Source organism: Ascaphus truei, chromosome 3 (genome assembly GCF_040206685.1).
Source record: "Ascaphus truei isolate aAscTru1 chromosome 3, aAscTru1.hap1, whole genome shotgun sequence".
NCBI lineage: Eukaryota > Metazoa > Chordata > Amphibia > Anura > Ascaphidae > Ascaphus > Ascaphus truei.
In genome coordinates, this window is record NC_134485.1 from 18,939,916 (window position 1) to 18,967,914 (window position 27,999).

A 27,999-nucleotide genomic window follows, 5' to 3' on the forward strand; every position below is an offset into this window, starting at 1 on the left:
TGTGAGTCAATGTATTGATGTATTTTTCTCCTATTTTTTCCTTGATTTAGGGAGTGTTTGTATTATGGATGAATTGTGCAATGCTGAGGTTACATACAGTACAGTCGTTACATTGTTAAATAATAGATGAGGTTGGAAAAAGACATATGCCCATCTAGTTCAACCTATGTTAAATTTACATGACAGATACTTATCCTATATTTCTATTTACAGTATTTTGATCCAGAGGAAGGCAAATAAAAAAACTCAAATTAAACATTATCCAATGATGTCACATAAGGGGGAAAAAATAATTCATCCCTGACTCCAATAATGGCAATCAGTTTTCTCCCTGGATCAACATCCTTCCCAGGTACTCCTAAATCTTTCTCCACCAAGGAGTGACCTCATTTTATCCCGTTTCAGTCGTACTTTGCCTGTTTGTTCTTGTTTCCCAAATGCATAACCTTTCATTTATCTGTATAAAACCGCATTTGCCATTTACCTGCCCAAGTTTCCAGTATATTCAAGTCCTTCTGGAGAGAAATTACATCCTGCTCTGATTCTACTACCTTACTCAATTTAGTATCATCAGCAAAGCTGGAGACTTTGCTCTCTAGGCTAACCTCAAGTTCATTAATATGCAAGTTAAAAGCAGGAGTCCCAGTACCGATTCCTGAGGTACTCCACTTACAACTTTAGCCCAATCAAAAAAGGTTCCATTTATGACAACCCTCTGTTGTCTGTCCTTAAACCAGGTTTCAATCCAGGCACAAATATTTTTATTGAGACCAATTTGCTTTATTTTGTACATTAACCTCTTGCGTGTAACCGTATCAAAAGCCTTTGCAATATCCAAGTAGACCACATCAACTGCATTACCCTGGTCTAAATTTCTACTTACTGTACCTACTCAAAGAAACTAATATTATTGGATAGATCTTGTTCTGCATCTCACCACATCATTGTTATTCTTTTCTTGGATAAAACATGCGGTGTGTGTGTGGTGCCATTTATGTACATATATACACATATCTACTTCAAAGCAGTAATACACGTGACATAATAATATAACACATAATGGGAATAAACGCTTCAGACATAAAAGTAGCATTAGGAAAGGGGTCCCTGCCCCGAAAAGGTTACAAAATATATATGCAAAAGTAAATATATAATTGAGTATTATTATGAAATAAGTTACACTACTGAGCTACTACTGAGCTGTCTATTGATGCTTTCTACAAATAGTCCTGATTTGCATATTGCAGCTCATCAGGTTCATCCAGTTCAAAAGGCCAGATTATTATTACCAATGTATTTAGGATGTTCGGAAACTATTCATGTGACTTTGAGGAGAAAAGAATATGCCGTCATCCTGCCTGCTTTGTACATGACGGTGTGAGACAGTTCTAGCCCAAGGCTTGTTTTTCTTCTTCCCTCACCTGAGTGCGATGATTGCTTCTCTTTGGGGCTGGAGATGTGAACAATGCATGACTTTGCAGGCTCCTAGAGCACTGACTGGGTTAAACCCAAGAATCTACCTCTGGAAGAGGTGTGATCTATGTGCAGGAGGGGAGGAGAGAAACTCTATACCTGTGTCAATGGGTAACTAGTCATTGCACATGCATCATTTCAGCACTATTCTAGGAAAGGACAACACAGGAGGAGAGGAGTCTGAAAGATCTAGGTAATAACATTGATTAGCAACATGCTTGCTTCAGATTTAAACGAAGGTGCTTTTTGGACTGATTGTCTTGATGTGCTTTGAGGTTGTTTGAAGGCAGGGTTGGGATTGGTGTTATACTGAGGTAATGTGCAGTGTGTACACATTACCACTAAGATTGAAGGTTTTTAAAGTCAGGAATTTCATGAGCTACATGTGTGAATTCTTGTGTTTATCTGTCTTAGAAGTATATATTTTAATGTTTTGGGCCATGTTTAGCATTATATAGAGTTAATGTGCTGACTGTGGCATGTACTATAACTATGAGATTGTAAGCTCTTGCGGTAAGAAATGTGGCGGTATATAATTTTTATTCCTGATACTCCTATGCTAGTGCCCTTATCTGTATTATAAATTGTGTCTGTGCTTTTATTGTAAGGCACATATGAAGTTGTTTTCAAAGCCTTCGTTGTTAAACATCCTTACTTAATAAAACCATAGATTCTACCCAACTAGTCATATTTTTGGCATACGTTATAATAAAATAACATTCTATTAATCGGTGTGATATTAAAGTATATTTTTCTAAAATCATGCTGCATTATTTTCAGGTTTTGTTTTATTTAGCCATCAGAAGGATGTATTGTTCATAGGCTCTGTAGACCAGTAAAGAACTTTATTTGGGTCTTTCAGTTCTGTATCGTTATCTTTCCTAAGAAACCGCAGGCAAAAGGGGTTTAAGAATATAATTTTCCAGATTTGGTTTCTTTATCCTTTTTAGGAGCCCCTCACCAGACTTTAATATAATCATTGTGTATGCCATGATAGTTTTTCGGTGATAGGTTTGCACATATTATGCAGCAAGAGTTAACGTGGCATAGACTGTTTTTACTTGGCAGAGTGCTATCCCGATATATATTGTAATGTGTCGCTGGCCCGTGTGACAGCCAAGGGGAAAGTGAACCGCTGGGAATTCTGATCATCCCAGACGTGGTTGTGAATGATCTCACTACTGTGTCCACAATCCCTGAGAGCAGAAGTGTGAGCTTCCTAGTGCTGGGGACGGAGCAAAACACATCCACACTGACTGACTCACAGACACATGGACATAATGACTCTCATTCAATGTAAAGGTTCAATCTCTCTCTAACAAAAAACCCAAGAAGTAATTGGCTTCTTTAAAACAAATGTAACCAAGCAAACCGGTTTGTGTCGGTTTTCTTTTGACCAGTGTCTCTGTATGGGGGTAAACCTGTAATTCGCCTTCTCTCAGATCACCCCATGTAAAGGTTAATAAGATGAGAGGACGAGGCCTGCACTTTGTCAGCACACACGAGAGTGCTTAGACGAGGATGAACCCTCGCGTTTACAAATTGACTATTAAAATGCTTCTAGTATTAAAATGAATGGGACGAAATTCTTCTCCAGCACACGCAAGGGGCTGCCCCGCATATTGAACACGTCTTATAACAGGGGTGGCCACCTCCAGTCCTCAAGGGCCACCAACACGTCGGGTTTTCAGTATTTCCCTGCTTCAGTGCAGATGGATAAATTAATCAATGGCTGTTGCTGATCGAGCCACCTGTGCTGAAGCAGCGATATCTTGAAAACCTGACCTGTTGGTGGCCCTTGAGGCTGGAGTTGGCCGCCCCTGCCTTAGACTATGGGACTTGTTCTAGTATGGTTATTTGGTTCTGACAGTGTACCTGGTGTGTAAAAGGACATAAAACAGTAACCCCACAGAGGTTTGTAATGTTAAGAGACGACAGATGACTGAATAGGATTAAGGGTGAAAAAAATGAAATTGGGGCTTTTACTTGAAAATCCCTGACATCATTTCCTTTTACCCAGAACCTATCAAATTCCGATTTCCTCCCACCCACAAATAAACTGATCAGCACACTTTACAAATGTATGCTGTATTTATCCTAATTGAACTAATAGAGCTTAAATTGCAGCAGATTGTATATTCCATGAATTGAGCAATCTAAGCAATATCCTACCACGTGTGTGTGTGTGTGTGTGTGTGTGTGTGTGTGTGTGTGTGTGTGTGTGTGTGTGTGTTTTTTTTCTTCTTTTCTTTTATAAATCAGTTCTGTAGTACTAGAACAAAAGTTTATTTTATTTTTCAGTGCCACCTGGATTCCTTTACCCATGGACTTTTGAGCCTATGCTTAGAAATTAAACATTAAGGGCCTTATTCTATATTGTCCAATGCGTCTGTTTGGGACGTTTCAACTGAAGATCCAGTTAATGGGGAATTTGACAGAAAACGACACGAATGAGCACTTCCAGATAGAATTTACCTGTAATGGAACAATGTGAGAGGAAAGTGTTTTGCTTCCTAGGCATAAATCATGTTCCAGTTCTTACAGTATTTATAGTATGTTTGCATGCATCCTGCATCTGTGGGGGGTGTTCCCCCTTGAATAAAAGTTGTTGAGGGCCCCAGGCAGTCTTTTAACATGTATATTGTTACAGCTAATTGCATAGAAGGTGGTGTGTAAATGGTAATGCTGTGGCATTGGTTGCTAGAAAGCTCAACCCCGGAATGTAAATAGATTTGTCTTCCTTGCACCAGGACATAGTTCTTACACAGTGTGTGTGTGTGTGTGTGTGTGTGTGTGTGTGTGTGTCACAATAATAATTACGGAAATCCCTTGTTTTTCCATAATTACCTTCTTGAATCAAAACCAGTCTTTTCTTAAATATCCAATAGGGTTTATATTAACCAATTCCATGTCTTTTGAAACAAAATGATGCATGAATTAGACAAACAAATGAGTAATTAAGAGATGGGGTACAGTATGTGCAAAAGTGAAACCCTGGTTTTAGCAGCTAAATTAATAATAGCATGTTCGTGTATGGCGCTGCTAGTTTTACACAACGCTTTACAGAAACATTTTGCAGATACAGTCCCTGCCCTGTGGAGCTTAAAATTTATGTTTTTGGTGCCTGATGCACAGGGAGTTAAAGTGACTTGCCCAAAGTTACAAGGAGCTGACACCAGGAATTGAACCAGGTTCCCCTGCTTCACACTCGGTGCCAGTCCGTGTCTTTACACACTGAGCCACTCCTCCCAAAATTAAAGTGGTTAATTAGAATCAGGTATATCTTCAGGTGTCAGTTTGGCAGGTCCCATCCTATATAAAGATAAAGATCAGAAACATTGTTAGTTTGGACTTCACCATACAGGTGTGTAAAACACATTGTGCCCCGGTCAAAAAAGATCTCTGAGGACCTCAGAAAATCAGTTATTGATGCTGATCAGTCTAGAAAGGGTTACAAACACAGGCCTTGGTCCCGCTGCTTCCAACGGCGTGCGCGTCACTGACCGGACATGAGTTCCCCGAGCCAGCCCCCAGTCACCCCTCGCTGCAAGGCTCGCTGCGCACTGTAACGCGTCAGCCAGCAGGGGATACACGAGGATCGTGATCCCAAGCGGTGACGTATCACATGGTGCGGCAGGGAGCCAATGAGGGGGCAAGGGGGAAGCTGTCTAGAGCTCCGGTGCCCGTTTCAGGCTGCGCGTGTTGGGGAGGTTGCGGCCTAAGGATTTGGGGCTCCACCAATCCACTATCGGACAGATAGTCTACAAATGGAGAAAGTTCAAGACCACATCCATCCTACGCAGGAGCGGTCGTCCTACCAAAATCTCCCCAAGAACAAACCGGCAAATCCTCCAGGAAGTCACAGCCCCAGAGTAACATCCAAGGATCTGCAGGCCACTCTCGCCTTGGCTAATGTGCGTGTTCATGACTCAACTATCAGAAGAAGACTGAACAAGAATGGAGTTCATGGAAGAATGGCAAGGGGGAAACTGCTGCCCTCTAAAAAAAAACATTGCTGCCTATTGGAGTTCACCAAAGAGCACATAGATGATCCACAAGACTTCTGGACAGAAGAGTCACAATGGCAGAACTTTTTTTTTGGCCTTGATGAGAAACGTTATATTTGGCAAAAGGCAAAACTGCATTTGAACAGAAAAACCTCATCCCAATCGTCGAGCATGGTGGTGGGAGTGTGATGATTTGGGGCTGCTTTGCTGCCTCAGGACCTGGACGCTTACCATCTTTGAAACCACCATGAATTCTGCTTTTGTATAGTATCAGAAAATTCTAGAGGAGAATGTCAGGCCATCCCTACCTGTAAACTGAAGCAAAAGTGAGTCATGCAGATGGACAATGATCCTAAACATACAAGCAGATCTACAAAATAATGGCTGCAGAAGAAGAAATTCCATGTTTTAGAATGGCCTAGTTACAGTCCTGACTTAAACAACATCAAAATGTTGTGGTAGGACCTATAGCAAGCTATCCATGCAAGGAAGCACTCAAATGTCACCGAGCTGAAGCAGTTCTGTAAGGAGGAATGGGCCAAAATTCCTCAAAACCGATGAGACTGACCAGCAGTTACAGGGAACACTTAGTTGAAGTAATTGCTGCTCAAGAGAGTACCACAAGGTACTGAATGTAAAGGTTCACATACTTTTTTACACATGGATTTTGTATGAGAATCATTTGCGGATAAATAAATGTTAACAACGCATAATGTATTTGTGTCATTTGTTCAGGTTATCTATTCTTAGTACTTAAATTAAGATCTAATAACATTTTAGGCTTGAAATATGTGAAAATCTGAAGTGGTTCACAAACGTTTTCTCGCCACTGTGAGTATGTATGTATGTATGTATGTATGTATAACTTTTATATAGCTCCCCCACAGCTGTACTTGGCACTTTACAAAAGAGACAACACAGTAAAGGGAATTATAATACAATAAATGAAACAAACAAGATCAGACAATTTAGGAAAGGAAATCCCTGCTTCGGAGAGCTTACAATCTAAGTGATATGTTTGGAGACCTACAGACAGCAGGTGAGGGAATAATTATAGTTCACACTTAGACTGAACAATCCCAGTTTGCTTCACCAATATTTAACACATTAATTCACACACTGACATTTACCAGACTTGCAAATCTCTGAGGTCGTCTCTTTGACTTCTGAAGCATACTATAAGTAAACTGCATTTTCAGGATTCATATATTCAGAAATTCTAAAAAGTGCTAAACTCCTGAGTCACGATGGAAACCACTATTTTTTTCTTCTTCAAAAGTCACCAGAAAAGCTGCACTTGGGTCAATAGTGTTAGGGGGAAGGGGGATTCACTTATCTCGGGGTATCTGATAAACTTAACTTCCCTGCAGGCTTTGGGAGTTTTAGTGAATCCCAGCAGATCTAGATCAGCTAATATGTGTTAGTGTTTTATTGATGTTCATTAAGGCGAATTGTGTATTTAGGATTGTGACTTGAATCAGTATCACCTCTTCGCCAATGGAATCCGCATTGCAACACATTAGAAACTGGTGAATGGGATTAAATAAGGCTACTAGATTCAATTGTTTTTATTGTGTAGCGGCTCAGGAATCAAGATGCATAAAAAAATGTATTTTAATTTAGAAATTATGTTTTACAGATCTGATTTAACCATGCAATCCCATTTCGACATCTAGGGATAGGGAGCATGTTCTTTCTATCTGCATGTATTGTGTAAGCAAAGTTCTTACAGATGTTGCAGCTGCTAAAACTCCCACTGACGCGTTGCAGCGAGGCACCAACAACGCACCAGCGGGAGAAACCGCCATTTTAATTTAGCCAGCCACGCACAAAAAGTACAAAAAAAGCGCCAGAGAAACAACAAAAGCAAAATTAGTATAAGTTCAATAAAATTTTATATAAAAAAGGAACATGCATCACTTACAATAAAAAAAGATATATGATACCAGATATGTGAACTTTAATGTGCCTGCACATTAAATAGTTTTGCACTTCTGTACTGCGCTGGTGTATTATAGAACATGAGCCAGAGATAACTGCCTACAAAACACAAGGAGTATGAAACCCTGCAGCCTGATTTCTATTATTTATTAAATCCTTTGACACCACCTGAATGTTGATGTAATTTTTAGATGATAAATTCCCTGGGGCATGTTCCATACCAATGCTGTCAATTCCAGTTACTGCTGCCCGGCCTCTGGCTATAACAGATCCATCCTACACTGCAGGACTCTGACGCAGACACACGCGAAGCTGCCGGACTGGTTCTAACACTTGCTCAGTACATTTTAGCTGGCTTTTCTTGCTTGACTTTTTCACACAAACAAGTTTGCAACACTGCATTCTATATACTCTACACCAGGAGTGGCCTGAATGACTGACCACCTGTGCTGAAGCAGGGATATGTGTGTATGTCTTTATTTATATAGCACCATTAGTGTACATAGCGCTTCACAGCAGTAATACACGTAGCAATCATATAAATAACAAATCATACAAATAACAGGAATAAGTGCTTCAGACATAAAAGTAACATTAAGGAAGAGGAGTCCCTGCTCCGAGGAGCTTACAGTCTAATTGGTAGGTAGGGAGAACGTACAGAGACAGTAGGAGGGAGTTCTGGTAAGTGCGTCTGCAGGGGGCCAAGCTTTATGTATCATGTGTCTATATTCCTAATACCTGTCCCGTTGTTGGCCCTTGAGGACTGGGGATGGCCACACTCTGCTCTATATAGTCTTGCTTCCCACAGGGATTGTATAAAGCAGCACTCCCGGCGACACTTGAACAAAAAGTTTTGAATCGGGGAGTCTCGGAGCTGAAACACGTTGATTTCAGTTCTGGTGAAACCTTTTAATTTGTGAAGCGATAATGGCAACACCTACAGAGGTAAGTATCTCGGAAAGCAGGGGTCCCGGAGCTGAAATCAATCCAGTTCAGCTCTGGAGACCCCCTGATATATAGATCTATCTATCCAATATATTTAGCCAAAAATTCAATGGAAATCCAGGCACCCCCTAACATGCTGTTAGTGCTAAGCGCGGCATTAAAATGCAATATCTAGAGGTAAAGGGTGACGTGACAATTTGTAACCCACTCTCATCCATCTCCAATCTATCAAACCCCTTCCATAGATCTAATTAGGGTCAAGCAAAGGAAGCAATACTTCATTATATATAGGTTGTATCCTGGAATATACAGAACATACCATTTTGACCAAAATTGCAAAGACCACGACAAGTCATGTCATTACCCAGAATACTCCTCTGCAGTTTAACTCTTTGGCTGCCAGTGAAGACTATAACACACAATGCACTACAAGCCTCTGTGACCGCAAAGGATTTAGTCGCCGTTTACTGTATGTGGGTTGAAGCAGGTTTTGTATACCTAAGGCAGATGTGCTATAACTGCACTAGTTGGGTTCTGGTGCTTGCTGTCCTTCGCATGCAGTAACAAAGGAGGGAGTAGGTGGTATTGAATGACACATTTTTATTGGACCAACAAGTAGTTTAAATGTTACAAGCTTTCATACTCCTCAGGGTTCTTATCTGATCCTACTCTAGTGAAAGGTGGACAACTTGTAACAGATCAACTACTTGTTGGTCCAATAAAAGACACCATACCCCCTACCCCTCCTTTGTTACTAAATGGAAGAAAGACCAACACAGCAATCTAACCTTCTTTGTACTTTGTCTGGTGGAGGATTTTGTCTTGTCACCATTTACCCGTGTAAGCTTCAGTGTGGAGCTATGCAGTACCTGTTTTTAATATATATATATATATATATATATATATATATATATATATATTCCTTTTTTACCTGCTCCATTAATGTAAATTTCTAAAAATTGCTTTATAGCCCTGAGACTGATCACTGCAACTTTACAAGGGTAATTTAGTGGGAAGTCTTTGATGTTGATCAGTTAATTTCCTTTGTGAGGGTTTTTTGTGTGTGTGCAAATTTCTGCAATGCATGAATTAAAAAGTCAGCTCCACCCAGCGATCTAACACCACCAAAACCAGACAAATAGTTTCTGGTGTAAACAAAAGTTTGAGCACCTGGAGAGAGGGAGGGAGAGAGAGACTTTCAATATATACACAGTCACACTGGTTCATATATAAACTATAGCAGAAAGGCTATAAAAATAGCTTGGAGCGTTAGGGGAAAAGCTGTCTCTGTGTCACATTTAAGGCATGCATTGTTTATTGATATACTGTATCTGAAGTTTGTGTTTTTATAGAATTTGGAAACAATAAACTTAAGGATAAAGAAGACCAGGGAGTCACTATGTTACAATTTTTGGGATATCATTTATGATCTCGTAAATTAAAAGTATCCATATAATTTAACACAACTTTCATCTATCCCACCACGATCACAGGATGATACAATGTAACTAGGTTATCTAGCAGCTGTGATACTTCCAAGACCGGGAGATTCATCCCTGTTAAAGAAACTGCTGGCGATATTCACTAAGCGCTCATACATTGTATCGCATCCAGATCCAGCGTTACCTGTCATTCAAGTCAAATGCTGAATGGGGGTATGCTCTACACTTGGTTTCATTTGAGACTAAGGCCAGATTCACCATCATGTTAGAATTGATCTCCGTTAAAAGGTGCAACCCCTAACAAGCCAACCTTTTTGTAAACCATTGAACAATCTAACTGGTTTCCTTGTACAAATCTAAGCATGCTAGGAGCAACATAGCTCTTTTGCATCCCTAAAAAAAAAAAAATTTGCATTTCTCAGGGGCCTCAGGATGGGAAAGTGTATTTCAATCAAGTTTGTCCATTAACCTTAGCTTGCCCTGTCCTTATCAGAAAGTCAATACAGATGAGAGAGGTGGACAGAGGGGAGATCTGGCTGAGTAAACTCTTGTTGACCACACTGGGACATGAATGTAGCCAGAGGAAATCAACGCCCTCACTGGTCTCAATTCACTATGTTTTCAAACTAATGAAGAAAAAAAAAATCAGATTTTGGTGAATTTTTTTTTTTTTTTAAATAAAGGATATTGACCACCCAGATGTGACCTTTTTAAACACCACCTTTAATTGGTACACATTGGTCCTAGGAGCGATTGCCCCTTTAAGCACCCCTTACTGTTACCAAATAGTTCCTCTCACAGGCAATCATAGAGGACATCAGAGATACTGTATATACAGCGCTGAACATGGCATTACATGGATGAAAACAGTATACAACATGCATGGCTCAATTTAATGTAGTTATTTAATTCATTTATCAGCTTGGTATTTTAAACATAATTGCCCTAAAATACTTTTTTATTTATTTTTAAACTAGGGGTGTTGCCTGCGTTTTGTCAAGGCTAGATCGCTACATACCTTGTGTCACGCGACGGTCCCCATGACATTATTGACATGTGGATTATGGTCCGTGTTTACTTCCACTAGAAGCTATACAGCAAAAGACGGGGGTGCCCAATGCTACAACCAATTGACAAAACATATATGGTAATAAGTATAAAGTTTAAATTCTTCAATAATAACATGTTCTTGGTTATTTAGTTAAACCCTTTGGCCAAAGTGTCCTCAGCCTGCATAACAATGCCAAGTTATAACCAAATTAGTGCAGGTCCTAACACTACACGGTGAACCTTTCCTTTTACCTCTATATGAGGGGAAACAACCATAATAAGTCCTTTCCATACAGCAAAAGGCAAAAACCTCCCAAGTTAAAAAGGTGGGGAGGGGGAGCTCTGGGAGGAGGGGCCACCTACCTCCAAACAACTGTTGCCAGTTAGAAATTAAATTAACACACATTCCCAGTAAACTCGAACTCCAAAATGTCAAAAGGAGTGCTACTGAGCGTGGCAAATGTATACAACAGAAGACAGAGGTGCCCAATGCTGCCAAGACTGACATTCACCACCCCTGTTCTATTCAGCTGTTAAAACAGGATGTGCTTTATGCACAGTAATTAAGAACAATGTATTGTAAATCAAAGGCAGGTTTTTCTATGTACAAAATTACGACCATATCTATTTTTGTATTTTAAAGCTGCAGTTCAAGCTCCCATGTGGGTGTTTTTTTTTTTTTTTTTTTTCTTCAATAGTTTCATGTGGACAATCACTACTTACCTAAAGAACTGCATAGCTGCTGGTCAATTCGTTCTCCATCTATTGATCGGCGAAGTTTGGCGACATCTTTAGATCTGGGGAATGTAAATGGTTGCTATAGGAACAAACATGCTTGTTTAAAATAGAATACAAGAAAATTGGTCTTTCAAAGTTGTTGTTTTTTAAAACAGAAAATGCTAAAAGTATTTTTTCTTACTAAAGAACTGATTTATTAAAAAAAAACACACGCAGGATATTGCTTGAACTGCAGCTTTAAGCTTTGTCACATTATGGTGGTATATGTTGTGATTCCTCGTTATCACTGCCCTTGAATCCTATGGAAGCTCTGTGATATTCTGCTATCAGTAAGATAAAACTTGCTACTGTACATCCATATCACTGAAAACATCCTGTAGATTTCAATAGGATTTTTTAAATTGATCTATATTTGTGGAATTTTGATTCCTTAGACCAGTTGTTTGCTTTGATTAAAAAAAAATCCATACCCATGGATGTATTGTTCTTCAGTGACGCTGATCGTGTACACAGAGCTGTACATAATATTGCACTGGCCCAATCCGTCCCTGTCCTGTACGTGTTGGTGCCTGAGGCACAGGGAGATTGGGTCACATGCTCCGCTGGTTCACCCACTTATTATTTTTTTTCCCTCCTTGTCGCCACTTTAGTGATAGTCACCCCAGAATGTAAGATCGCCTACACAGTTATTACAAATGATGTACTAGGGGTGTGTATTCCTGCTTGGATTCTGTGTGCCGCGATGTATGGCTGTATTGTTTTACTAAAGGCAGAGTATTGCAGGCACACGTCTCCTAAATCTTCAAAGAAAGCGAGTAGCCGGTGCGCTGAGACGGGGAAAATCCTGCAGTTCCCAAACAGTCATAAAGCAAGAAGTGGGAATCCCAGGCACACAGGGTTGCTCAGTTATAACAATTCATTGAGGGCCCACACATTGATGAAGACTGCATGGCAGTCGAAATGTTGGTTTCTTGCTACAATAAATTGTTATTTCTGCGTAAACCCGTGTGTCTGGATACCCGCGTCTTGTATTGTTTTACTACACTGGCAGAACCTCCTTCCCTACTACACCAGTACGTGATGGGAAACCTGTTACATTAGGGTTTTTGTCATGGCCTTTATCCCATTGTACAGTGCTGTTAAATATGCTGAGCCATTATAAACCGCAATATTAATTTATGCCCGCTTGCAGAAAGGTTAATGTGCAGCCTCGTCTCAGCCTGTACTAATAATGCTGCAGTCTGCACTGATCACGGTCATTTTGTTTTTGCATTTCTATTGTCCACTTTAACCCAGCGGTGGTCAACTCCCAGTCCTTGAGTTTTCCTCTCCCTCCCCCCAAACAGGCCAGGTTTTCAGTGAGTCATCTGTGCTGAAGCAGGGGTATAATCGGAGGCTCTGCCTTTGACTGAGCCTCCTGTGCTGAAGCTGGGATATCCTGAAGACCTGGGGGGGCTCTTGAGAACTGGAGTTGAGCACCCCTGCACTAACAGATTGCCCTTTCTGGTGTGGTTTTATTTGAGATCTGCCTGCGTTCAGGAAATATAAGCAATTTAGAATATTACTGGAAGTGTATGGGAGGTTAAAATGGAACCCAGTGCATTTTGATGTTACCATGGGTAGGGATGGGTGACATTATCGCCAGAATTCGAATCCGCCGTGACCTGTTCCTTTTTATATTCGTCTCAAAAAAGGCAAATTAAAAAAAAAAAAAAAATTACCCGAATCCACAAGATGACATATAATGGGAGGAGAATCTGATTAGGGGAGCAGCCTGACGTTTAAGCCGTTGTGGTTTTCCGCAGATCTGATTTTAAGTTTAATCCATCTACCGATTTTCTTTAAAATCCATGAATCCGAGTCCCATTGACAGATCCCGCCAGGTCGGATTGGGTCTGAAAGGCCCGGGAAATCCTCTGATCTGATTCAGACAAGTCCGCCCATATCTAACCATGGGATCTCCGACACTAGATTAAGAATCATGGTTTATTTTTAAACACTTAAAAACAGAAATTAAGTGCAGAACATGCTCGGGGAGAAAAATATGAACATTATGTACTGCGAGTTAAACTCCTACAGGTTCCTCTGAGATTTCTACTTTAAAAAAGTGGCAGAATTTGCCAACTCTGAGTTGAAGAGAGGACTTTGTGCTGCTTTCAGGCTGACTTGCAGTTTCCCTGATCAAATGTTTGTGTAGCCAGCTGTGCTGTCCTGTATGCTCAGTCCACACAGCAGATAAGTGTCTGCACTGACACAGCATCGCAATGCGTAAACCTCAAGGCAGGTAAGTAATCTGACTACATATCTGTAGCTGCAGTGACTTGTAAATCTGTGATAGTTCAGGTTTGCTGCTTATTTCTCGCGCAATTATATGAAGCAAAAGTAATTTTTTATTTGTTACACCATATCATGTCTTGCATGTTTAGTTGTACAAATCTAATTTGAGGAGAACACCTAGGGAGACGGCACAATGAAGACATGTGGGTGATCCCACTTCTAGTCATATAGAGCACAAGTTGTCTCCATCCCACAGGTGTATAATACCAAGTGGATCATGGGACATCAAGAATGTGAGATCCTAAATATACAAGTTTGTGGGTTCAATTCCTGCCTGAACCTTGAGGTGTGGTCTGCCGTGCAGTGGCTAAGGGGCTAACAACAATTTGGCCAAAATGTTAAACTAAAAGACCATTTTATTTAATAGATATCAATACATGTATATATTTAGGCACTGTACCGTGTATAAAGTTTTGCTGGATGTGCATTGAGCTCTGTCTGTGTTTCATGTTCGTCTCTGGTTTTAAATGGGTGAAAAAGGCGACAGGAAACCTCCACCGCTGTGAATGGATTTTTCAGGCAAAAGGTGACATTGTGTGCTCATTTGCATGTTGTTTCCCTTGCTGCAGTGGGAACACTGTATGCTAGGTGATAATGATTGAAAGGCAGGGTTGCAGACCTGTCCTAGACATGTGAATGTGCTCACAGGTGATATTCTTTATTGGAGATATCTATATCTATCTCCCCACCCCTGATGTGTCTCAAACTCCAGACCTTAGACATTTATTAAACCTTTCAGTCTTAACTGCCCAGTATTTTATTTTTTATTTTTTTTAAGTCTCTGTAGCACTGAACTGCAAATCTGTGCAATGATATATATATACCTGTCCTGCATCATGTAGACAGGTGTGCTGTTTTATTACTTAGTACAAAGTTGATTGATCTTGCCCTGAGTCTGTGTATATGTCAATGTGTGTGTTCAGTGTATTTTTAGCCAACATTCCTCAATTACCATCACTGGCTTTGTGGGGTGTGGAGAACACAATGCAAACATTGTTTACATTGTGTTCTTTTCTTTGGTTCTGTGAGACCTCCTCTGGGAGATCTCACTTAGGAGATTTAGGAGTATCTCCAAGCCGACAGCTGAAAGGGGCTCGGACATACCAGTTCTGTACATCAAACGGCAGCACTTTGTGGGGTGTGGTTTAGTAGTTAAATAAGTCAGTAGTCTTCACAGAAGCTGAATTGTACGTTTGGTAAGTAGGAGTGTGCTCAGCACTTCGGATCTGTAGCATTTACCCCTAAATCTTCAGAAGAATTTGGTGTGTCGAGCGCTTCATGCCGATTTCAGGGGCTTCCCATTTAAATTAATATCCGTCTCTTTTAGACTCATCTGCTTCTTGCCCCGTAAAGCCGACCCCTTTTTTTTTTTTTTTAAGGCCTTCCGTTCCTCTGCACATCAATAAATATCGCCTGTAATTTCTTGTTACACCCTTACTTGCCTCTTGCGCTTGACCTGAGGATATCTTCTCTCTGCATTTAATTTTTTTTTTTTTTTTAACCTCTGCATCTCTCTCGCGTCTTAAATCACTTTCCCTACCTAATGAAACTCTCACTCAATGTGTCACCCACCTTATCGTTCCATTTTTAAATCCCACCTAAAAGAAGCATCTCATTAAATCATCTACGCTTACACTAGGGACTCCAGATGCATGGGATCTCCCTGACTTTAACTTTTAATAAGTGCACTTTTACTCCTCCTATGTCTGTGTGTCTCCCAATGTACCACTTCGAATGGAGGCTCTTTGGGGTAGGGGTTTCCCTTTGCCTTATGTTGTCACATACTTGCTGCTCTTATACCCATTGTTTGCCATTTATTGTCCCTGAATTATAATTTTGTAAGGCCCGCTGTACACTGTTGGCTCTATATAAATCAAATTATATTTTTGGAGTTTTTGTCTGATCAAGTGTTTCCCTGTCCTTATCAGAGAGCCAATAAAGATACAAGGGGGGGAGAGGGGGAGGGGGACCCTGACTGTACAAGCACTTGCTGAACACACAGTGACATCACACAATAGGGAGTACTCAGAGGACATCGACCCCCTCCCAAGTTTCAGCTCATACCTCTAAATGTCAGATTTGGGTAAAATAAAACCAATCACCGAAATGTAACCCTTTAAACATGCCACTGGCATGCTATAATTTTGGTCATAGGAGAGATTTCACCTTTAAAGTAGTGACAACAAGAAGAAAGGGTTCCACTGGTCAGACCGATTCTGCTTTGGCATGGACATCATTAATAACGGCGAGTCCTGACTGTCAAGGGCCGTGAGTTAATGCTAACCATCCTCGGTCTGAAAGCCAGAGTGAAAAAAAGCACCACACAAATATCCCATCATACGCAGGGCATAATATCTAGGAATAGTTACAACCCCATACCCAAGTGAGGACGGAGTGACGCAGCAGCGACTCAGGGCTGGGGTACAAGGCACTCTTTAGGGAATCGCAATAACCGCTGTCACAAAAATTAAGCTTTTATATTACAGTATTTGTCCAGAACGGACCATTTCACTGCGATGGATGCGAATAGCGATTAAAAAAGGAAAATTGAACAACCAAAATACATGTTTAACTCGTGCGTTTGCTCAACTGTCAGCGACATACACATTTGAACTTGAACTGCAGAGACATTTGTAAACATTTTCTGGTGGACGCATATTGACAAATGAGCGCTGGAGTGAGTTTCTGCGGTTGGTGTTGGTTTTAGACTTACTTTGGCTATGCTTTGTTTAACATTACAACCTGAGTGTGATACTAGACGTGTGATACCAGACGGTGACGGTGCAGGATCCAGGGCAATTTGTGCCAGGCGCCACCTAGGACTTTCCTGATATTGGAACAAAGGTATCCTGCGGATAAGGAAACTCCCGTTTTGTTTTTAGAGGAGGTGTTGAAGGTTAGAGGCAAAGCCAAGGGCTTCTATACTTCTAATGAACATTACCTGGCAGGGCTGTTTCAAATTGTGCAATTTGTTACCACTCCACTGCTGAATGGGTATGTGCGTTTACCCACATTCTATGAACAATGTGTTTAATCCGTTGTCTTGTGATTTTATTTTTGTGTATCTCTCATATTTCCTACCCATTTTTGCTCTAAATTTGTAGACACAATTTATGTTAGAAATGGGATTGTTTGTCAGGTTGAGGGACAAATCCCCCCCCCCCCCCTTTACTTATTAAATAATTAAAGGTGTGTGTGTGTGTGTGTGTGTGTGTGTTTAAAAAAAAAAAAAAAGTTTTGTTATGGATTAATAAAAAAAAATTGTCCTATATTACCTTTTTTATTCACTTTGCTTCAAGAAACCTGTAACATCAACTATAAATATCTTGACTGAGAACAAAGCAGTTTTTTATTTATTTATAAAAATGTTTTACCAGGAAGTAATACATTGAGTGACCACTCGTTTTCAAGTATGTCCTGGGCACAGAGTTGTGATGACGAATACATGATTACAAATACATAGTTGCATTAAGTGGACAGTGTTATACATTAACAGCATGCAATGTCTTTTATATAAAGATAATTTATGTAATAGGCCAGTGGTGGGATTGAAGATTTTTAATAACCGGTTCTTACCTTGGCGGGCGGCGTCTACAGCATCTTTTCCCTGCATATCTTCTCAAAATGGTAGTGCGGCGTAGCATGGCACCATGACAACGCAACGCCGCGTCATGTCACGTAGCGTTTTTTATTCGTGCAGGTTAAACTTTTCTATGTTAATGATGTAATGCTGCACGACGGTTGCCTTTGTTTAGACACCTGCTTCTTTTGGAGATTGGATATAATAGGGGGGACTTCTCTTCTGCCTTTGGATAATGTAGATTCAGTGGCTCTTAATTCAGAATCAAGATATTACCAGTTAACCATTTTCTGTGCTGTACTATTGTCAGTTACAGGGGCAATCCTTCCTAGCACCAAAGGGAACGAATTCCTGTGACGTGTGTTGGTCTCCTCTGGGTAATTGATAAAAAGAAGTACCCAAATCTGAGAGCTACGAACACTTTTAATTTATTATTTAAGTTATTTCCTCTGGCTGCTCCCTTTCAGTGTGGTGTCACTGCGTGATCAGCATGTACAGCCCTGAGTCATCCTTCCCACATACTCTTATCTTTAGTGTCTCTCTGATAAGGACAGGGTGGGATAAGGGTAAAGAAAACACTTAATAAACACTCGCTGGCGGATTTCCCGGTAGGCGGCAACATTTTGGTGTCGCAAAAATGTCTGCCCCCATATAGATTCGCTGCACTCTCGGGCTTGATGGGAAGGCGGTTTCATGCAGTGGCCGCCTCCTTGCTGCCGCTCTCCTTTTTTTTTAATCCACCGGCACCAATGTGATGTCACGTTACCATGGCATTGTGACGTCACGTTGGTGATGTCCGCAGCGTCATTTGATGCTGGGATTCAAGAGGAGGAGAGTGGCAGCTACAGGAAAGTGCCTAAAGTCTGCCGCTGCAAACACTCCCCCACTAAGAGGTCCCGAAGAAACGTCACTGGTCGCTTTTCATATGTATATAGGTGTGTGTGTGGTGTGTGTGTGGGTGTTTAACAATAGACATCTCAGTGACAGCGGTTTAGACGAGGTCATTCCTAGGACGAAAGGGAACTAATAGAACAGACATGTTTGGATTAAAGTAGGTCATGGATGCCTGTAACAAAAATCAGACAAGTACAGTATAATTATTTTTAAATAATTTCAGTGGCTTCTAGCTTTTTTTTTTTTTTTAACATGTTGCAGTGTAACACAACATTAAGTGGCTACACACTACTGAATGTCTAAAGCTTCTTGAAAATTTCACGACATGCAATCTACGTTGTTGGACCGCACCAATAATTAAAAGTACCCATGTACACAGTTTGCCTCAAATCGCCTTCTAACGCCAACATTTTCAATTGAGAAAAACACAGAGCTTTCACTCGCCCACTTCTCAGTAGTGCTACACTGCGCCCTGTAGGCAAGGTGCTATGATCCTGTGTACATACTGCTGGACACACACAATATATTACACCATGGGATCAGTACTCGGAGTAAAGATAAATGAGAAAAACTTGCATGCTCCCTTGCGAATTAAGAAAAAATTACTTACTTTAATGTACAAAAATGGAAAAATAGAAAACACAAGTGAGTATGCACACAGACGCACACTTGTGTGTGGCTTGAACCCTGAGGAAGGGGTCAGGGGGACTTGAAACATTTCTTGATCCTACAGTATGGTGTGGCATTTTCAATTAAGCAAGCACACCTCGTAAAGATGACACCGTATACGTGGAACTAGTCTCTGTGTTCGAGCCACCGTCATTTCTGGAAACGTTTTGAGCCTACATCTATATTGTGAAACTGTGTTTACGTTATTATGCTTTCAGGTGCTACCCGCGTTGCAAAAACAATGCACGTTTTCCAGGAAGTGATAGATGAATATTGGAAGCCGCCCTTGGGGAAGGAGTATACAGTAGGGTGTAGAGTTGCTAAGGGGAAAGGAATCTCTGTATCACAAGTGATAACACGGTTGTGGTTGATGATATCCTTTCAGTTTAGAGTTGTTACCTTTCAGGGGAGTCAGACAGGCCAATATTTCCTAACCCCACAGCACAAATGACGAACCTGTGTATTATATCGCAGGTACACATAGACACAGTGATGCACATACATTAACTCGCTGATGTATACTGTCCAATCTTTGCAAACTTTATCACATCTCTCGATGGAGAAAGCTAAGGAGCAGGTAAAAAGCAGACATATTTTCACGTGGTTATTTTTGGAACAACCTGTACGACCAGCAGTACTAGTCACTGGTGGCATTGTGTCAACATTTGAGGAATGCATTACCCTGTGACATCAACCAACTGACTGGAGGCAAGTTTCAGAAAACGAAGGCAAAGGTTGATTGATTTTTTTTCTTAAGAACTGATAAGACAGATAATCATGACGTCTGTATGTACCAAAGTGGTGTACTGTATAATGCGGGTATCTTGCCACCGGGGCATGTTAACCTTGATTTTTATGTCCCTGCCCTTCCTGTAATATAATGTCAAGAAATGAAAAACGTTTGCATTTTGATAACTCAAAAGATTAAGATTTAGGGGAGAGGGGATATACTAAGCATCCTGCGTTACGTGGCGGTCATGTGAATGAGAACCCAGTGAGCGAGTTCATTTTTAGCTTCTTTCCTGGATAAGAAGTTGAGATGCCCACTGGGGGCTCTCTTGAATGACACTACACTACAGTTTAACCGCAGTATGACAGGAAAACAAGGTGAATGAGCAGGTATGGACATTGGGGGAAGACCTACGCAGAATATCTCTTGGTTTCTTTCGAAATTAAGAAGAATTTTTCTCATCACCAGCATCTCTGAATGGGGAAGTTCTTGGGGTGTTCTCCGGCCCACTCTGCCCCAGTTGGAGCCCAACATAGATAAGGAGGGAAGAAAGTGGACACCTCGTCTGACCGAACTCCAGTTTACAGCATAAAAAGAATAGAGATCGGGAAGGGGGGATGAGAGGAAGAGTGAACCTCCCTCCAAACAACATAGGGAGAGACCCCTGTGATCAGAAAGGAGCACAATTGGGAGATGTGCTAATGATCTATGCCAAGTATATTTCGACTCTCATCCCACCATTCCTAAAAGGATTGCCACAAGAACTACATTGAGTTGACATCTAAGGCACTGTGTGTGTGTGTCTTTATTTATATAGTGCCGTTAATGTACATAGCGCTTCACAGCAGTAATATACGTGACAATCATATAAATAATACAAATAACAGATCATGCGAATCAGGGCTTCAGACCTAAAAGTAACATTTAGGAAAACGAGTCCCTTCCCCCGAAGAACTTACAATCTAACTGGTTGTAGAAAACTCCTCCCCCCTTGATGAAGTGTGAAGCATCACACAAAACGCGCGACGGGATGTGACGTCACTTGTGGGCGTCTGAGTGCGGGAGCACTCGTGGAGCAGCATTTGTTGGGAGCTATTCTTGGTTGGGGCATACACAGCAACGTTAGGAGCACGGTCGTATCACCTTCGTTTGCTTACTGCTTATGTATTTATAATCGTGGGTATATAAGGAGCTTTTTGACTGGAGTTTATATTTATATGTACCTCCCTAAGGCGCACCACCATACACACATATAGATACATTTGGTATCTTATGAACTGATGACCTTATACCCATTTACTTAGGCTCCCTATGGTTTAAGTGTTTTCCCTGACCTACCCACAGAGCTTGCACGGCTTTGGTAGCAACACTAGGGATACCATGAGATATATGTACAATACTTATTACTACTGATCTGGTATTCCTTACTTTATTGGTTGCTACCCTGCTCCCACCCGCTCCCCTACAGGGGTATTTTAACATCACAATTTGCTTTATTTTTATGTCACTTGCTTTTCAGCATTATAAATGGTGTATTAAAGTATTTTTTATTTTTTGGATTTTAATAGTGGATGCCATTGTTATACCTTAGGCCATTAGACATTTTCTGTGGACATATGGTCCTTTATGGATTTTTTTAATTTGTTTTTTTCTTTTAGACATTTGTCAATCTGTGGATATTATATCCTCTAGTTATTATTTAATTTCACCTGGGACTTTGAGTCCATACTGAGGATATTTGTATCTTGTAGTTATGCAACTTGTTCTTGCCGTGAGTGCAACCAATAGGGGACTTTAGTGACCTCTGTCCCTTTCTTTCACTATAATCTAACTGGTTGGTAGGAAGAACGTACAGAGACAGTAGGAGGGTGTTCTGGTAAGTGAGTCTGCAAGGGACCAAGCTTTATGTATGAGGTGTTAATTATCAGCCATGGAGCTACTCATATGCTTCCTTAAGCAGGTGTGTTTTGAGGTGGGTCTTAAATGTGGATAGAGAGGCTGTATCGGATCGGATATTGATGGGAAGGGCATTCCAGAGGTGTGGGTCAGTCAGTGAGAAGGGTTTAAGATGAGAGAGGGTGTTGGATACAAAAGGGGTAGAGAGAAGACATCCTTGAGCAGAACACAAGAGTTGGGATGGGGTATAGCATGAAATTAGGGCTGAGATGTAAGGAGGGCTGTAAATTAGGGCTGAGATATTAATTAGAACTCACTGGATTTTCTGGTTGCATCTTTATCAGGTGGTTGGGACGGCATATACTTCAGTAAGTACGGTAGGTCTGAGGATATAATGTTCTGAATATTATTGATACACCAACAGCTAAAAAGTCCCAGAAACAACAAGTTTAATATTCATGTTGAATCTATTTGGGGATATATATTACCCATGTCTTTCTGTAAAATTGTTTGATGTACATGACATGAACCTGACATGACACTCACATGAAGTGTAATGCTTTAAAAGTGAGGTGTGTGTGTGTGTGTGTTACAGGATTTGATAGGGATTTCAGCAGGGGAGACACTGAGACAGATTTAGGAAAGAGAAGAGGGATTCTGGCAGCAGCATTTAGGATAGATTGTAGGGGAGGCAGGAAGGCCAGACAGCAGGAGGTTACAGTTGTGAACAGGAGAGAATGAGGGCCTGTTTCAGAGTTTTTTTGCAACAGAGGAAAGGGCGTATCTTGGTAATATTGCAGAGGAAAAAACAGTTTTTTCGCTACCTTTTTGAATGTGAGAGAGGAGTTTAGTGTGATCCCTAGGCAGCGTGCTTGGGCTACTGGGTGAATGATAGTACTTCCAACAGTAATGTGGAAGGAGGTAGTAGTGCCAGGTTTGGGAGGAATTGTGAAGAGCTCTGTTTTTGCCATGATAAGTTTGTCGGCGGAGGGCTCTCCAGGATGATATAGCCGAGAAACATTCAGAAACTTTAGTCTGTATAGAAGGTGTAAGGTCGGGGGTAGAAAAGTAAATTTGTGTGTCATCAGCATAGAGATGATATTGGGACCTAAGAGATGTGATTAGGTCACCTAGAGAGTGTGTGAAAAGATAAGGGGTCCCAGGACAGAGCCCCGGGGGTACCCCTACAGAAATCGATGGAGGAGGTGTTGGCAAAAGAGACACTGAAAGTACGATGGGAGAGGTAAGAGGAGATCCAGGATAGAGCTTTGTTATGAATGCCAAGAGTATGGAGAATGTGAAGGAGAGGGTGTGACGGTAGCTTTGAAACAGGCTATTAATAATACACAAAAAATATATAACTGGGTTGAACCGGACGAGGCTTAGATATGATAAAATATAATTTATTCCTTGAAAAAGGTGAACACACGAGATGTACAAATAACAGACAAAATATGGACACTTACTTAAAGGTTAGGAAAAGAAAAGCCATCAGGATACAGGATGGGCCATTTCTTCCATAATTCAGTTTCAGATGAAGACATCACAGCAATACATCAAGATCATGAAGACATTTGAGTAAGGGGTGACTCTGACTTATATACCATTTCAACCCTTCTCTTGCACTCAAGGCGCCGAGCTGTCTAGCAAAAATCTCTTTGAAGGAGATTTTGGCTTCCCTGTAAGTGTGAAGACCGACACTTAAACACACAGCCCCTTTGTTCTTGCCCTTAGCATAAACAATCAGGACAGTTAGCTTTTGATCACCGGGCTATGCTAATTCTTGCAGGATGCTCTTCCTGCCTTATTTAACATAGCAGATGGAGTCTGCATTTTTCAGAGCAGACCCAAAACCCCATATACATTTTAATACTTACACATATTAAAATACCCGGTTCTGGTAGGTCCAGCGGGTCGAAACTTTCCAGACCTTAATGCCGGAAGTGGTACACTATAGATACCAAATGTCAGCCCGCTACGACCTTCGGAACCGGAGTTATACAAATATCACATAAACCGTTTCATATTTTATTATAAAAATCTCCGCTAAAAAGAAATCTCAGCGTTTCACTAAATCCCCATTGAAAACAACAGTCTCCGCCGCCATGGGTTTCAATGGAGCAACTCCGCCGTTGTAGTCAATGGAGTTTCCCGCCATAGACTTTCAATGGGGAAACCGCCGCCATTGAAGTTAATGAGAAAATCCACAAATCTTTACATTCGTCCACACTCCGTCTGGTTGGTCTGGGGGGGGGGGGGGGCTGGGAAGGGGCATGCATTAAAGCCGGAACCTTAGCTATATGCCACCCAAATCCCGTCCCTCTGGTCATTCCAGAACTGGAGATATGGACTTACACATTTCAACATTTTACACTTAGTTGTTTTTTCGCCATGCGGCTTTTCCCCATTGGAATCAATGGCCGGCACTGCCATTGACAATGCATGGTGCCCGCCGCCATTAGATTCAATGGTGCGAACCGCCTTCTCCGCTCGACCCTTTATGGTGGTCCCTCATTCTCAGACCCGGTTTGGATCGTGTGTGGGGGTTCCTAGGGGTTAGGGACAAAATAAGTTTATTCCCAGGGGCCCTAGAACACAAGATTCCCATGCCAATTGTCGTTGAACTTGACCGTAGTGATTAAACTCTTTTAAAAGACATTGTATCCGCTTTTGCGGTCTGCGGTTTGGATGGCTGCCAACCTGTTCCTCGAGGCCGGCGTTGAGGAATCTCCATTGAAGTCAATGAGCCCATTGACTTACAATGGGAAACCGCCGCTCCTCCTCTCGGACGCCACCTGCTGGTCGTCGCTGGAAAAAAGGTCCAAAACCGCTACTTCTGCCATTAGAAAGCACGGAGGCTCAATGGCGACCTATGGATGGCTGCAAAATGGAGCCTGAAAAGGCGGGAAAATTACACAAAGGGCTATAATCACTATTTTAACATTAACCCCTTCCCTCCCACATCAACCCTAGTGTATGTGTGAGTGCAAACACCAGGATAACACAATACATTTACACAGGGGAATAAACATTTGGATATTGAAGCAAGGCAAAACACATTACTGGACCTCAGTCCAGTTAACCCCTGGCTTCCCTGATGAGAGTAGAGGGTGGCCAAATGGGGGTGTAACCCCTTTAATCCCGGGCCAAATCCTCTCTATCATGACAGAGGGTGATCCACAATATCAAATGCTGCAGAGAGGTTGAATAATATGAGCAGAGTGTAATGACCTCTGTCTTTGGCAGCATGGAGGTCATTTGTTATTTTAGTGAGGGCTGTTTCAGTGGAGTGAGCAGTGCGGAAGCTAGATTGTAGAGCGTCTAGGAGGGAATAGGTGTTGAGAAAATGGAGCAGGCGAGAGAATACAAGACGTTCAAGGAGTTTAGATAAGCAAAAGCCAGGAGGGAGACAGGTCGATAGTTAGAAAGACAGATGGGGTCAAGCTTGCTGTTTTTGAATAGTGGTATAACTGAATGTTTTGAAGGAAGAGGGAAAGGTACCAGAGTAGAGGGAGGAGTTTAAAAATGTGTGTGAGCGTAGGGATTCTAGTAGGAGAAAGAGGTTTTAGAAGATGGGAGGGAATGGGATCAAGAGGACAGGTGGTAGAGTGAAAAGAGATCAGCAACAACACATCCTCCTCTGTGTGACAGAGGATAAAGAGTTAAGCAATGCAGGAGGAGAGTTAGAAAGAGGTGTAGGATGGACGGAGGATACAGAGGGGATGGCCTGATGTATGGATTTCACCTTTTCCTTAAAATAGTCGGCAAAGTCCTGAGGTGAGATGGAGGAAGTACAGACAGCAGAGGGTTGTCTTAGTAGGGAGTCAAAGACAGAAAAGAGTCGGCATGGACTAGACTTGTGCATGTTGATTAGTGAGGAAAAGTAGGTTTGTTTAGCCTGAGAGAGGGCAGAGTTGAAACAAGATAGCATACATTTGTAGTGAAGGAAGTCTGCGAGAGTGTGAGATTTCCCCCATAGGCGTTCAGAGGAATGAGTGCAGGAACACAGCATGCGCGTGTGAGGAATAGAACATTGTGACGGTGTCTTTTATTCCCAAGTCATATACTGCTGCGGCACAGTTTATTCGAGCATTTGCCCGTTCTGTGCCGCAGCAGTAGCCTGGCGCGCGCCCGAGTGTGACGGGCGCACGCCGAAGCAGCGGAAGAGCGCCCTCCGATCGGGGCGCTCTCCCTACCGCTGCCGGGTCCGCCGGGTCCCCCGGAACCCCCTGCCGCTGTCCCGCGATCGCGGGACACCAGGGCTCCCTCGGGGAGCCCCTGGACACGCGTGCAGGGGGCGCACGCTCCCGATGACGCGTGACCGCGCGTCTATGACGCGCGGCACGCCGAGGGGCGGCCACTAGCAAGCCGGGAGATTTCCCGGCTTGCGGTACCGACCACACTTCAATAAAGTGTGTCGGTAGTGTAAACACTATGCAACAAATGGGTATCTTTGGAATACAAACAGAAATGACACCTTTGTGGATATTCAATCACCTTTGATACAGGTTATTGCACTGGGATCCTGCATTAACAGTCATTGAAATCATTAGCAGCTAATATGGGATCCCTGTGCGATAACAAGTATCAGAGATTGGCAAGTCCCGGTGTTTGTCTTTTTGTGTCAGCACTGAAGTTATGCTAAACTTGTTAAAAAATAAATAAATGGCACAAAGCTGAATTATTTTAATGCTAATTTACTTTGTATATTTTCAGACCCTCTAAATAGAACTCACTGGATTTTCTGATTGATTGCACCTTCTTATCGGGTGGTTGGGATGGCATATACTTCAGTAAGTACGGTAGGTCTGAGGAAATAATGTTCTGAATATTATTGATACACAAACAGATAAAAAGTCCCAGAAACAACAAGTTTAATATGCATGTTGAATCTATTTGGAGATATTACCCTTGTCTTTCTGTAAAATTGTCTTATGTGCATGACATGAATCTGACATGACACTTGCATGATGTGTCACTGCTCTTATCGCGAGGAGATGAGCAGGGGGTTCTGGGAGAGGAAATGGCAGCCATGCTTTCCATAATACAGCTGCAATCCTTAACGCAAAAAAAAAATCTGCCTTATAAACTATGCATCTTAAATTTGGTTAGTACTTTTTAATTAGCCACTCTTTTAAATAATGTGTTTAGCTCAAAGCTGATATTGGGTGGCATTGTATCTTTAAAGTAAAACTGAGCATTTTTATGTGCTCAGATTCTGTAAAAGAAGCTATTGTGACCTTTGTGGTCATTTGAAGGACACCCGTATGACTCTCTGGTCAGTTTGGCTACAACTTGAGGAAGGATCCATCTCATTATTTTCTCTTCTGTTTATCTTCACATTAATGAGTAATCTACTGGAGAGGAGAATGTTGCTAATCATTACTCACATCAGAACATTAGCAGGTTTCAAGCAGAGGATCTCAAATAAAAACTGCTTCCAAATTTACTTTGCGGGATGGGATTAAGCAATGGTCCCGTCTTCGGGAGGGGTTGGTAACCTTTGCTACATTATATTCGATGAGCCTTTATCTGCCAAAAGAGCCGGCAACACATAGCAAAGAAAAGGGTTAAAGTACTGTAGTTTGTGTTTCTACATAGGTATCATAATATAGTACTACTGTGTGTCATATGCACTATGCTAATGTACAGGAAAACAAAAATGTACTGTACAAGAGCATAGCCAAACATTATATATGTAATGTAGAGGTATCTGTACCGTGTTAGCCGAGCTTAATAACCAAAAACGAATAGATGATACCTTTTCTGTGGATAACAATCTTTTATTTGTGCGAGCTTTCGAGATACACTGATCTCTTCTACCGGCGGTGTAACAATGGATTAAGCAAGAAAGGGGTTTTAAAGTAAAAACCCTTTCTTGCTTTACCCATTGTAACACCGCTGGAAGAAGAGATCAGTGTATCTCGAAAGCTCGGACAAATAAAAGATTTCGTTATCCACAGAAACCAAAACCAACACTAAGAAATAAAAAGAAACTCCTAAAGTTACTACACAGCATCAGTTTGAAGGGAGTATAGAGTCTATTTCACAAAAGCAGCACTGCATTGAATGGCTTCTCTAGTCTAAGCAGCTTTAACTGTTTGCTATGGCTGAACTGGATCAATGTATCTAAAAAAATAACGCCCATGAAAAGTATTTTGAAAGTTACTCATAAAGCAGAGCTTTCTACTTCTGATCCGTTTTATCTCCATGAATAACTAATAAGAATAATATTCACAGTGCTGATATGCTCCAATAATAGAAAGGTCGTTCACTGTTACTTTTAGGAGTTTCTTT

The 27,999-nt window shown here is 41.4% G+C and overlaps 1 protein-coding gene across 1 annotated transcript in view; it reads left to right on the top strand.

The window, feature by feature from the left end:
• The first annotated feature begins 1,563 nt into the window (after positions 1 to 1,563).
• The window catches only part of TMPRSS2 (transmembrane serine protease 2), a 64,430-nt gene continuing 37,994 nt past the window's right edge, over positions 1,564 to 27,999 (top strand). Inside the window, 2 exon segments of the mRNA XM_075593701.1 lie at positions 1,564 to 1,666; positions 26,419 to 26,504. Coding sequence (XP_075449816.1) covers positions 26,481 to 26,504 — 24 coding nt within the window. The 5' untranslated portion in view covers positions 1,564 to 1,666; positions 26,419 to 26,480.